The sequence below is a fragment of the Colobus angolensis genome, unplaced genomic scaffold, assembly GCF_000951035.1.
Source record: "Colobus angolensis palliatus isolate OR3802 unplaced genomic scaffold, Cang.pa_1.0 Scaffold8, whole genome shotgun sequence".
NCBI lineage: Eukaryota > Metazoa > Chordata > Mammalia > Primates > Cercopithecidae > Colobus > Colobus angolensis.
In genome coordinates this window covers 1,706,906-1,720,845 of record NW_012121820.1, presented here as the reverse complement: position 1 = coordinate 1,720,845, position 13,940 = coordinate 1,706,906, and the positions used below count along the sequence as shown (strand labels likewise).

The 13,940-nt window shown below is 41.2% G+C and overlaps 1 protein-coding gene across 1 annotated transcript in view; it reads right to left on the bottom strand.

Moving 5' to 3' along the window:
* Nucleotides 1–13,940, bottom strand: part of MYO5B (myosin VB) — a 316,975-nt gene that overhangs the window by 236,936 nt on the left and 66,099 nt on the right. The window contains exons 3-4 of the mRNA XM_011929181.1: nucleotides 8,869–9,040; nucleotides 5,944–6,088 (exon numbers count right to left, since the gene is read on the bottom strand). Of these exons, the coding sequence (XP_011784571.1) occupies nucleotides 5,944–6,088; nucleotides 8,869–9,040 (317 nt within the window). The remainder of the gene's footprint in view (nucleotides 1–5,943; nucleotides 6,089–8,868; nucleotides 9,041–13,940) is intronic.

The window sequence follows — 13,940 nt, the reverse complement described above, 5'->3', positions numbered from 1 at the left end:
GGGGAAAGTGGGCGGGAAACAGCACAAATAAAACACATGGCTCAAAAAAGCAATCAGACACAGCCAGCCAAATAAGACGGCACACTCCCACCAACAAGGCTGGAAAACACACCAAAACTGTAAGGACAAATATCTATCCCTTTTGCCCCTCAGTGCTACTTGGGGGACCAGAATCTGCTCTGTTCTGACTAGACTGTTTGGGGTTGAGCAGACAAAATTTAGAGAGGCAGTAGGGCTTCTTTGCTAATGCAGGAGGCTCTGGGGCAAACAGATTGGGTCTAAATTCCATTGCTACCCATCAAGGGAAGTAGAACACCTCTTGGCTAATACAGGAAGCATTGGGCAATCAGATTGGGTCTGGGTTCCATCTCTGCCCATTTAGGGAGGTAGTATCATTTTTCTTAGCTAATGGAGGAAGCTGTGCAGCAAACACAGGGTCTGAACTCCATCTGTACCCAGTTACTGTTTTCATAACCTTGGAGAACTATTCAGCATCCAAAAGTCTCTATCCTCATCTGTATTGTGGGGATAACTAATCTCAGACAGCAACTCTGAGAACTAAATGCATTAATGAGTCAATTATTCCTATTCTTTCTTGAGCACCAATCACATCCCCTGGGGTAAAGCATGGAAGATAAAAGAAATAGAACATAACACTGTGCCACATAGTCTCATACTTTATAATTCCCTGCCTTTCATCCACGTGATACAGACAAGTTATTTCCACAACAAGCTAAGCTTCTCATGAGAAGGTATTCTTATCCTTGGAAATGTACAGGAATATGGAGAAGAAAAGGATCATTAAGAAATAGGACCCATAAGAGAAGAGATTTTCTTTGAACATCTCTTGTATCATATTATTTCCTTATCCAAGACACTAAAATTTCTCCATTGCTCTATGCATTTCCCAAATAGTGTTGCACAGAACATTAGTCCCTTGAAATAATCTTTGAAAACAGTTTTGTGTCTAAATATGATTTGCAAACCCAGCATAATGGATCCCTATCTTGGAAACGCAGAAGGCGTGTCAACATAAAGGCTCTGAGAAGCTCTGCCTTAAAGGAAGACGTTTAACTTGGTTAATCCATGGTTTCCCAAACTCGTTTGGCCACCTTTGTACTCTGTTAATAGAATAATACTTCTTCCTCAAAGTTCACCCCAGCCTGCAAAGGCCTCCACTGTCTGGCTTTACCTTGTTTCTAACTTCGCAGCCCAGAACTCCCCTGCAGATCCATTCACCATGCAGGTTAAACTTGCCTAGGTACAGTCTTCTGACCATGTCTTTTTGTTTACAATAACTTTATTAAATTATCATTCACAGAACACACAATTCACTCATTTACAGTGTATAATTCTATGATTTTTAGTACATTTGCCGAGTTGTACATCCAGCAGCACAACCAATTTTTAGAACACTTCATCACCCCCCCAAAACCACCCCAACAAAAAACATACCTCTCAGAAATCACTCTCCATTTTGCCTCAAACTCCAGCCCTAGGCAACTATAAATCTACTTTCTGTCTCTATAGATTTGCCCATTCTGGACATTTTATAGAAATGGAATCAGACAATACGTGGTCTTTTGTATCTGGCTTCTTTGATTTAGCATGTTTTCAAGGTTTATCATTGTGGTAGCATGTATCAGTTCTCTGTTCCCTTTTATGGCCAATAATATTCCATTGTATGGATATTCCTCATTTGGTTATTCATTCATCAGGTGATGAACATTTAAGTTGTTTCCACCTTTTGGCTATTGTGAATAACACTGCTAAGAACATGTGTAAGTTTTTGTGTAAATATGTGTTTCCAGGCCGGGTGCAGAGGCTCGCGCCTATAATCCCAGCACTTTGGGAGGCCGAGGCAGGTGGATCACCTGAGGTCAGGAGTTCAAGACCAGCCTGGTCAACAAGGCAAAACCCTGTCTCTACTAAAAATATAAAAATTAGCTGGGTGTGGTGGCAGGTGCCTATAATCCTAGCTACTCGTGAGGCTGAGGCAAGAGAATTGCTTGAATCTGGGAGGCGGGGGTTGCAGTGAGCTGAGATTGCACCATTGCACTCCAGCCTGGGCAACAAGAGTGAAATTCATCTCAAAAAACAAACCAAAAAAAAATGTGTTTTCATTTCTCTTGGGTGCATACCTAAGAACGGAATTGCTGGGTCATAGGGGGATTTTTTTTTTACTTTTTGAAAAACCATCAGACTATTTGCCACAAGAGTTGCACCAATTTACATTCCCACTAGCAGTGTGTGAGAATTCAAATTTCTTCACATCCTTGCCAACACTACTTATCATATCTTTGATTGTAGACATCCTAGTGTAAGGCAGTATCTTGAGGTTTTGTGATGCCTTTTGATGCCCCACTTCTGAGGTCATGGTCCACTACTCCATCCACCTAGAGGCCCTCTTCTCACTCTATGCATCCTACCAATTCATCAAGACCCAGCTAAAAATCCTAGTTTTCTTGGACTATCTGTGACATTAGGTCTTCAAACTCAATTTAAATGACACCATGGCACAGTTTCTACTTATACTTCCTGCAGTTATAGGCTTCTTGGCCTACGTATGTCTTCTCTCTCCCACCAGAGAGTGAGCCCCTTAAGAAGCAGGGTGAGGTCTTACTCCTAGTGGCCAGTATTCAGCCTATCAAATAACTGATACTTTATAAACATCTGCTGATAATGATTTGATGAAAGACCTGAGGCTGAAGTTGAGGAAGGTAAAATGAGGGAGTGGGCCTTCTGGGTCTCAGACAGGGAAGGAGGAGTAGAAAGCACAGAGCTAAGCAGTGGAGGTCAGCCCCTTTCTCGCAGGATTCTCATGCAGTGGACAGAATTCATGAAAATGATGTTTCATAGGATTTTAACACCCCCTTTTTCTTCACTGTGACTCTGTATTCACCCTCAAGCCCAGACTTGGTAAATATGACCAGAGATAGGGCCAGTAAACGATTCGATTCTCTTCTCTTACTGATATCTCCTCTAACTTTCCTCCAAGCACTAGCAGTTTTCTCCTGGAACTCTTGGTGGGTGGGTGTGGGGCGGGGGGGAATAAAGATCTAGACTTAGCCCCTCATGCTCTCACAGAGTCTCCACACGCACTCAAAGCATCAAGAGTCCCTGTGTGAGCCACATTAAGAAAGAAAATTGTGTCCCCGGTGAATGAAGAGAATCATTGAGTCCAAGGCCACCTGAGCTGTAGTCTCCAAAGACTGAAAACTATTAATGTTAGTTTCTTACACCTTTCATTTCACCCAGCTGTTAGGAAGGCTCAAATTCAAAGTACACTGTGCTAGCCTATGGCTACTTGAACCACATAATTATTCCAATGACTATTGATGAGTCAGAAAAAGCACAACACAGCTGACAGGTACTGTTGAATGAATGTGTTCTAGTATTCAAAACTGATAGAGAAGGCCCATACAGGAAATACAGCAAAAACTTGTCCTGCATCTAACTAATGGGTCACCCTTCTTTCTTGGCTCAACAGATTCTGCTGAGGCTCCCAATGTACCTCTCAGATCAATAACAGAAACCCTGAGCTGCTGACAACAGAACTAATTCAAAAATAGCTCTTGGATGGCTGTGGTGGCTCACGCCTGTAATCCTAACACTTTGAGAGGCTGAGGTGGGTGGATTACCTGAGGTCAGAAGTTCGAGACCAGCCTGGCCAACATGATGAAACCCCATCTCTACTAAAAATACTAGCTAGGTGTGGTTGCCCACGCCTATAATCCCAGTTACTCAAGAGGCTGAGGCAGGAGAATTGCTTGAACCCGGCGGGCAGAGGTTGCAGTGAGCTGACATCATACCACTTCACTCCAGCCTGAGTGAAAGAGCAAAACTCCGTATCAAAAAAGAAAAAAACCAAAAAACAAAAAAACTCTCCCCTGTGGCCACATGTGCTGGTCTTCCTACTTCTAATGTATGTTCATAAGCAAAAATTGCACAAGAACTTCAGCAAAATTAGGGACCCAGCGGTAAAAGAAGTATAAACCTTAAAACCTTAAAGAAAATCCTTAAGGAAGCAATCCCAGTTCAGCTTTAACATCCAAACTCTCTACTGTTAAATTCATTGCCCTAGAGCAAGACAGTATCACCACTATCACCCCAGACTCCCACACATCCCCTTCCCCATAATGGGTGCAAAGGTCCCAAGCAAGTGAAATAACCCAAGTGTAGGATAACCATGGACTCAGCTTCAGGCATTGCAGGGAAGAACACAGGAATCTTGTCAAGGGGGTCTGTAGGCTGGATAAAGCTAGAAGATTCCTCAGGATGGAAAGCTAGAAGATTCTCAAGCCTACAGTGGTCCATAAGCAGCTTTGATGAAGAATGGAAACTTCTGACATGCCTAAGTGCAATGGCTAACAGAAGGGGATGAAAGCAACCAAATGTGAAGGCCAGTCATGACAGGACAAGTCTTAGAGAGCTGTCAGAGCTGTTGGCATGGTAGAACATGGTAAGAACCAAGCCACACCCACCTTCTCTTTCAGAACCATAAATAAACCATCTTCTAAAGGAGGAAAGAGTGTTGCCGTTCTCACATGAAGTGCATGTAGACTCGGGTGAATAGATTCTTCCAAAGCATCCATTCAGTTCCCAGGCCTCCCTCCTCTGTGCCATACCCACGGCCTCCAACAGAAACTCATGCATAGGCTGCATACTGTGCAACATGCTAATGCTCATTCTTCTCTCCACACAATCTTCTAAACCACACACAATTGAGTAGGAGGTGCACGTCAATGAGTTGCCAAGCTAAGGGACTTCTACTTGAGCCCCGATAGCAGATTAATGTAGTATGTGGTCTTTCATTTGGCTTCAGAGAAAAGTCAAAGGTTGCAATAATTTTAGCTCCACTCTTTGGAGAAATAGTTACAGATCATTCTATTAGATTTTTCAGCTCTCCAATCAGTGCTTATTTTGAATACCTCACTGAGTATCTATAATGAAGCAGACCTTTTATATACTGATCTCTACAGCCAGCAATGAAGCACTATAAATCTGCATGGACGCCCATAAAACAGTCTTCCCTCATGGAAACTTCCACTGGGATGAAAATGATACCCTGAAATCCACTGAAGTACAGACCACCTAGAATGAGATTCTCCCCCTATAAAAATCACTAACTCTTTTTACTAAGTTAATCTGAATAGCTTCCCTTCTCCAAAAAGACTTTGCTATATGTTGCCAGCTCCAAAAAATGTTCTCTAGAGGTGACGAGAAAAACTTGGCTGAAAGAATCTAGCGTTTTAGCATTAACTGAGAACTGCATTTCCCCCAAAACACCGATAAAGCTCTCTCTCCCTACTTTATGCTGAAGTTACAGCCCATCACCCAACCCATTTTCTGACAAACAGACCTGCTATTTTTCAGAGTGAAAAGAATAACAGCAATAAGGAGAAGATCTCCTTAAATACCTAAACAGAGCTCCACTTCCAGGCTAAAAACCCCAAACCACTATGCACAGCTGCCAGTTTGAAACTTCAATTTCTGCCCTCCAGTGCTTGGCATCTCAAGGAGTTGTCAAGGAGTCCTGGTTTCTTCAAAAGGGAGTCTTCAGTGAGACTAGCTGTAGATCAGGCTGGGGTAAGTGAATGGAGATGCTATTAAATGAATTATATTATACCATGAAGGGAGGAAAAGGGGACAAAAGGAAGTCAAAGAGAGATGAAATGCAAGAGATTTATTCCATTGCTCAAAAAAATGAAATAAGTCTAAAGAGTCACTGCTCTCCAAGTCTATGTTCAAGTTCACAAGAATAAGATAAAGGCATGAGGAAATGAGGTAAGTAATAGAATTTGGGCTGCTTTGTTTCCAAGATGTTTCCCTCAATCCCAGTCTTACCATCTCATTGTGAGCATCAGCTGCAGAGGAAGGGAAAAACTCCCCTTCCTGCTCACTGACTACTGAGGAGGATTGCTGGGCTGAGGACATTCTCACCTGGCCATCTGCTTGTAGGCTTCTTCTGCCACAGCAAAGATGTGGGGGTCCATGTCTCCCATGTTTTGGCCACTGTAGGCATAGATGACATCTTGTCCATAGATTGGCAACTGTTCATAAGGATTAATGGCAACAAGTACAATACCTGCAAACAGACAAGGTGGTCAGATTCCGACAGCACAGCAGACAGCTAGCATCAGCTCAAGGCAACCACTCATTCATACATACGCCAAAAACCAAAGAATGAGAGGGCAGCAGAACCAGTCTTAACCAATCAATCAGCTCAATCAAGGCTCATGTGTATGCTTCAGGTCTCCAAATACCCTACAGCCTGGTATAAGCATACACGCATACACACACACACACACAAATGCTAAAATAAATTGAGTTCATAAAATAGACATGAGCAAGGTGTTCCAGGATCAGAGAGAAGAGGATATTAAATTCTACCAGTATATATTAGAGAGACTTAAAAATCCATCTCAGAACTAAAATCTGGGAAAGGACTATACATTTCCTCATTTGTATATTGGCTATCTTAACTAAAATACAAATAACATGTGGACAGAGAATACAATTTACCTATCTTGAGATCTAATCTTGGCTCAGCCAACTATGTTATTTTTGGCAATTACTTCTCAGTACCTCAGTTTCCTCAACTGTTACATAAAGTGGAGATAACAACTGCATTTATTTGGGACATCCTAAGGAAAAACGATGCATGGTGCAAGGGAAAATGCCAGGCATGGTGGCTCATGCCTATAATCCCAGCACTTTGGGATGCTGAGGCAGGAGGATCATTTGAGGCCAGGAGTTCGAGACCAGTCTGGTTAACACAGTGAGACTTCTTCTCTACAAAAAAGTACTAGCTGGGCGTGGTGGCATAGGCCTACAGTCCCAGCTACTCGAGGAGGCTGAGAGGAATGCTTAAGCCCAGAAATTCAAGGCTGCAGTGAGCTATGATGGCACCACTGTACTCCAGCCTGGATGACAGAGTGAGGCCCTGTCTTAAAAAAAAAAAGAACACTTAAGACCAGTGCCTTGTATAGTAAGGGCTGCATGTTTGCCAATTTTTATTATACCACATCTCAACTTTTTTCCCTCACACCTTGTGTCCCCTAAAGAATGCATTGCAATGATGGACTCAGTAAATACGTGTTGATTGAGAAATCAGGAAATGCTATAAGGTTCAGAAAATCTTTTATGAATTGGGTGAGGCAGGTTGTTACTTGAGCCTGTAGAAAGAAAAAAGTGTGAATTTGATCTTTCAGACAAAACAGAGATATGCTTTTTTCTTTCCCATAAGATCACATTCTGGATGTCAGAAGACCCATTGACTGAGGTACAAAAACCAGAAGCTTTTCCAGTCACTTGGGAAGGAGAAGACGATGAAAGGGCGGCTGCTAAGATGGGAAGTCTCCAACATTGTGCTCCCTTCTGGTGTCTGAAAAGAGACGCTATGAACATGAAGTGTAATAAACCAGATTATTCCACATAAAGGGGAAAGGGCCAGGGGTAAAAAAGACACTCAAGTCCTCTTGACAGAAGTTTGCCTGAAAAGACCAAAACACAAGGCCCGGAACCCTGATACATTCCACTAATGTGACTAATCACTTGGAGAATCCTCTTAGGAACAGCCTCACAGGTTCTGCTTGTTATTAGAGTTCTGTAAGATTCTCACTCATGTAGCATGCAATTCACATTTCCGTATCACACTCCGAGGTCACGTGTTTTCCTTAAACATCCTGGCCCCTCCAGAGCAGCATCTAGTGCTTCCTGGATGACTCAGACTTCTGTGCCATTCAGTCACTCTGAACAGCTTGAACGGGAGGAGTCAAGATACATTTGGATAAATACATATAGACACTAGGACATCTTAGAGGGGATTCCTTTAAAAACAGAACCTGATGGTCACTTATCTTTTTCTCCTAAAATAGGAGTCGAATTTTAAAAGTCTTCTTTTTGAAGTAAATATCTTATTAAAGGCTCTGATAATTATCAATTTGTTTCAAATAAAACTCCCACCAGCAGTTGGAGTGAAGGAGCTTTTGGGAAACCACAGCTCTCAAGCACTGGAATCAACCTGCTATTGACAGCTCCTGAAATCCGGAAGAAAAACTAACTTAGTAGCTAAAACTACGAATTCCAAACCAAAGTGGAATATAAAAGTGAAAAACCCCTGCGTGACTGAGGTGTCACTTATGACGATGAGCAAGACCAGAGGGAACGTGCCAGGCGTTCCCACCCAGGACAAGACCACAAAGGAGCAACTCCCACAAAGAAGCCCTGCAGCCGGAATCCCCACCCAGATCCTCAATTTGCCTCTCAAACAATGGTTTATAGGGTTCTGTTTTTGCTATGCCACTTAGCAATACTCTTTAAAAAGAGAGAGAGATCAGAATTTGCAATATAGGACAGAAGAAGTTTTAAGAAAATCAAATATAATTTCAGGACTGTTTAAGTATGTTATGCACTTTGCTCACTAATTTGACAAATACTCATTGGGTGTTATGTCAGTACAAACAGAGGCAAGTGAGAAGATCACAGAAAAGCAGGCTTTTCAAGCAGAAAATAAAACAAGGCAAAACAAAACAAGGGTTCGGTGCTGAGAGCAGGCACCCAGCTCAGGCACGATGCTGTACTTACTCCTCTCCCAGGACTCCAAGGACTGAGCTAAGCCAGTCGCACCACATGGTGTGACCCATTTCTTCCCTGGTTGATCCATGATTAACACCAGTCATCCCACAGAGACTGGGGCAGCCTAATTAAGCTACATTCGCTGATTGCAAACCTTTCAAGGGTTTCAGAGGAGAGGTACTTACAAATGAGAGAGTGAAATGAGGACTCCTAAGCATTTGAGTTGAGCAAGTCTAAACCTAGTAAGCACTTTCCAATACATGCAGCCAACAGATGCCCCCGACTTACCACAGTAAGTGTAGATATGGTTGGACTCCAGGAAACGGACCTTCAAATTGTGCAAAACTGCAGGTTCATGAAGATAGCTAAGGGCAGTCAGGTCATTTTCTCCCACCAAGATATCTGGATTTCGTAAGAAGGGCAGCTGGTTGCATTGTACGTCAATTGGGTATTCCAGAATCTAAAGACATGCAAGTAGCAGACACAAAAAGGTGGTTATGAAGCATTAGGTCTGTACTCAATGTGCTGTCTTCTTAGCTGGAATCATCATCTTAACATGATAGTAAGTAATGAAGATAAACAATGTTTTAAAGAAAGACAAACTGAACAAAATACCTGTGTTCCCATGACAGACCAGTTCAGATGGAAAATTTGCAGATAATATAACCCCAGGATATTAAAGTAGAAGACTGACACACAGAGCTCAGGAAACATAACCAGTTCTAAGAGAGTGTTCTATTGCTTCTTAAGGGAAAAATACTGATTCTTTAATTTCAGTTGCAATTGGAGTGCTGTTCTTTCCCTCCATCTAGAAAAACTGTCTTGACTGGCCCCCATTTATTGCTGATGCTTCATATACTCTCCCTCATTAACCAACACCATTTTTATTTGGATCATCTTGTATCTGATGAACTGCCCTCTATAAGCGACCTCAAGTTGAACCATTTGTGCATAGATTTCTCCCCAACTAACTGCAAGTTCTTCTAGGGCAGTGATTTTGCTTTCACCTAAAATATATTAGGAGTTTGATATATATAGATGCATAATCAGGGAGTAGGATTACACATTTTAGGTCAAATCTCAGATGTCAGGTGTTATCCTTGTATTCCTAGCACTTGGACAACATTAAGTACTCAAAAATGTTCATCGACAGGATACATTTGTAACTCTCAGTACCTGTATGCACACATGTACATCTACATGGGTAGTTTATAAGAAGGTCGTGGGGATGTTTTTAAACATTTAAACAGGAGGAACTTGGATGCTGCTCACCATGTTTTATCTGAGTGCTAAGATTCTTACACTGTTCTTAAAAATCTTCTGGGACTTATAAAAAGTTTCCTAAGCCCAACTTACTTATCAGGAATTCTGAGGCAGGGTTCAGGAACCTGAAATTTAAAATACATTCCCAAGTTATTCTGATACAGGTGACTTTTAGATCATATTTTAAGAATTTCTATTTTACATAAACCTTTTAGGAAATTCCATGGACACAGACTCCATTTACTGGGGTAACAGTCAATTTTTAAGATAATATAAATATCAATGTTCCTCCCACCCCATTTTTAGAGGGACTTGGTTATCAAATCTTAAGGTATATTAATAAACCCAGCAATGAAAATGCTAAGATAGGCAGATAAATCAAGTGTAGTAGATACAGAAAGAAACACAAGCACATAGAGAAAATTTGTATATTACAATGTTAAATTGCAAATAAAAGGTTAAAAGGATCTTTTCAAGTAGTATTGGTAAGTAAATTAGCTAGCCATTTAGGGAAAAAAAATAGGCCAGTATTCTTATTCTTATTCTCTCTTGCCAAAATAAGTTTAGATAGAACAAACACACACAAAAAAAATGTAAACTGGGCAAATATTTGTGTAAGTTTTGGAAGGAAGAACTTTTGAAGAATTATGTAAAAGCCAAAAACACGTAAGAAAATATTCATAAATTTGGCCATAATTTAAAACTTTAAACCTATCATAAAACCTACCATTTGCAAAGTCAAATGGGAAAAGGGAAAAGGGGACAGGGGTTCTGCATTATACGATGGAATTCCTAATCTTAATATACAAAGAGTCACAAGAAATCCAAAAGAAAACCAACACCCCAACAGAAAATTGTACCTAGAATACAAATCACAAAATAACACATGAACAGATGAAAAACTATTCAACTTAATCAGTAACCAAAGAGATGCAAGTAAAAGATTATCAGCTATATTATCAGACTGACAAGACCCTAACAAGGAAGAGGGTAGACAAACAGGTACACTACTTGTGGGAACAGATTGGTTTATCTCTGGAGGTTTATATCTTAGCAGGCAACACCTAAATCAGAATTTTTTCATTGATGAACTCTTCTTCCTTGGTCTCATGAAATAATTTCACAAGTGAGCCAAGATATGTTCTCACTGAAGCTATAGACAGTGAAAGAAAAACTACAGGGACAGTCAGGCAGCTGCTCACAGCATTCTTCTGAATTAAAAAAAAAAAAAAAAAAAGTATGCTATAGGAATAAAGTGTGTAAAAGGATTCCCTTTATTTAAAAATGTATTAAAGCCTAGATGGATGACCATGCAAAATATCATTGGTTATCTCTGTTAGTGGGATTTCCTTTATACAGTTCCCTGCTTTTTTCTTTATATTAATCAAGGCTCTTTTTTGTGAAAAGGTTTTTTATTTATATTAAACTTTGTCTATGCAGGAAACCAGTGAACCATTAACTATCATGTAGATGACGCAGACAAATTTCCACAAGGTGGGAACGGGGGAAATGGAGAATGTCAGAGTGCTGATTTTTATTTCATTCAATTCTAGAGTTGGCAGCCTTCTTCATCCACTGTTAGTGGTATCACCAGGATTCTAATCAGACCTCCCTCCCCACAAAGCATCCCAAAGACACCTTGGTGGAGATGTCCCCAGACCTGAGGGAGCACAGCTGTCCTCTTCTCCCAGGCTCTGCACCCAGCTCAGCGGGCAGCACAGGGACTGCCAGGTGCAGAGCCACAGAGCTCATCTCACTCAGCCACTCCTCTTTCAGATTAGAAAGCCGGGACCTGAGCCCAACGGCTTCAACTCCTGAGGCAGAAATGCTGGCCTCCTCTCGATTCTCAGATGAATCTCTTCCACTCTCCCCCCAAGAATGTAAACTAATACAACCATTATGGAAAATAGCATATAGATTCCTTAAAGAACTAAAAGTAGAACTACCATTTGATCTAGCAATCCCACTACTGTATATCTACCCAGAGGAAAAGAGTCATTACATGAAAAAGATACTGGCTCATGCATGTTTATCGCAGCACAATTCACAATTCCAAAATTTGGAACCAACTCAAATGCCCATCAATCAATGAGTGGATAAAGAAATTGTGGTGTAATATATATATGTGTGTGTATATATTTATATATTTTATATACATATTTATATATGTTTATATATATATATAATTGAATTATTACTCAGCCATAAAAAGGAATGACTTAATGGCATTAGCAGCAACCTAGATGGGACTGGAGATTCTAAGTAACTCAGGAATGGAAAACCAAACATTGTATGTTCTCACTCATAAGCAGGAGCTAAGCTATGAGGATGTGAAGGCATAAAAATGATACAATGGACTTTGGGGACTTAGAGGAAAAGGGGTGAGGGATAAAAGACTACAAAATTGGGTTCAGTGTATACTGCTTGGGAGATGGGTGCACCAAATCTCACAAATCACCACCAAAGAACTTATTCATCTAACCAAATACCACCTGTTCCCCAAAAACCTATGGCAATAAAAAAATTTTTTTAAAAAAGACTCTTCCCCCAAGCACATGGAGGCAAACACACATGCAGTTTTGTGAAAACCATCGACAAATAAAGCAGTGGTATTGGTTTCAGTAAAACTGATAAGGAGTAAAAATGCCCACAGCAGCAGAAAAGAGGGGCTGCAAGCTCAGCAGCCAAAGCTGCATATTCTTGGGTATGTGGACATCCAGAGGGAAGGAAGGAGTGAGAGACTTGACAACAGATTTTTTCCTGTAACAGGAATTTGATTCTAATACTGCTGTTGGTGTCTAGCATTTACAGCTAATATGGTTTTATTTGACATCTAAGTGTTTATGACAGTGATCAGGACCATGAACTTTCTGGCACAAAAGATTCCATCCACTCCATATTAACTGGGCCTTTAAAGGTGAAAAGGAGGCTAAATGTTAACACTTATCACAAAATTAATGCTTTGTCACCACTCAGAGTGGACCTTGGCTCCTTTCTGCAACTAGGAGCTGGGAATCAGGAACAGATGGAGGTCCCCAATTGGTCCCAGTCTGACAAGCGGGACTAGACAAGTGAGAGTGGCAGGAGGCCTAGAGTAGGAACTGGTCTATACCTGAGCTCTCCAGGAGGGTAGCCCCTAGCCCTATGTGGCTATTTCAGTGAAATTAATAAAATTAAATTCAACTGAAACCTCAGTTTCTCAGTCACACTAGCCACTGTTAACACAAAGTGACTGAGGCAGGTCTCGATTAACAGAGGTTTGTCTAGCCAAGGCTGAGGATGCAGGCAGGGAAAAATATAAGATTCATGAGCATCTGCAGCCTATGCTTTGTCCAGGGGGGTTTGGAAACTTCAAGGGGGGTTGGGAACTTCAGTATTTAAAGGGGAAAGAGCAAGTAGAAGGGGAAAAAAGGGAGGGAGAAGGAAGGTAAGCAGTGAGACAAATGGTTACATTCTTGTGGCTCTGATTAGCCTCAATAAATCCATATTTTACATGTGAAAAGAGAGAAAATGAAAAAGTCCATTGTGCATTTGTCTCAGAGTAGGCAGAGGGATGATTTCTGGTCTTCTCCTTGTGCTGTACCTGTGAAGATAAGCTGGTAATTGACATTGTCATGGTGAGAGTCAACAGAACTCAGTTTTGTAGGCCTAGTTTATAGGAGTGATATGTACCCTGAAAGATTTAGGGACTCAAGAAATTTCCTTGTGAGCAATTTGTGAGGAAAGCCACCTGGGGAGATAATGTGGTCTTCTATCATTGTGGGAGCATAGCTTACAGATGAGGCTACGACACAGGGCTGCAAAATTACAGCTGTTTGTGTATTGCGTGACTCAGTTCCCAAGCTTAAATTTCCCTTTGGCCCAGTGAGTTTGGGGTCCTGAGAGTTTTTCTTTTTGAGATAGAGTCTTGCTCTATTGCCCAGGCTGGACTGCAGTGATACAATCTTGACTCACTGCAACCTCCGCCTCCTGAGCTCAAGCAATCCTCCTGCCTCAACCTCCCGAGTAGCTCAGACTACAGGTATGTACCACCACACTTGGCTTATTTTTGTATTTTTGGTAGAGATGGAGTTTGCCAATGTTGGTCAGGCTGGTCT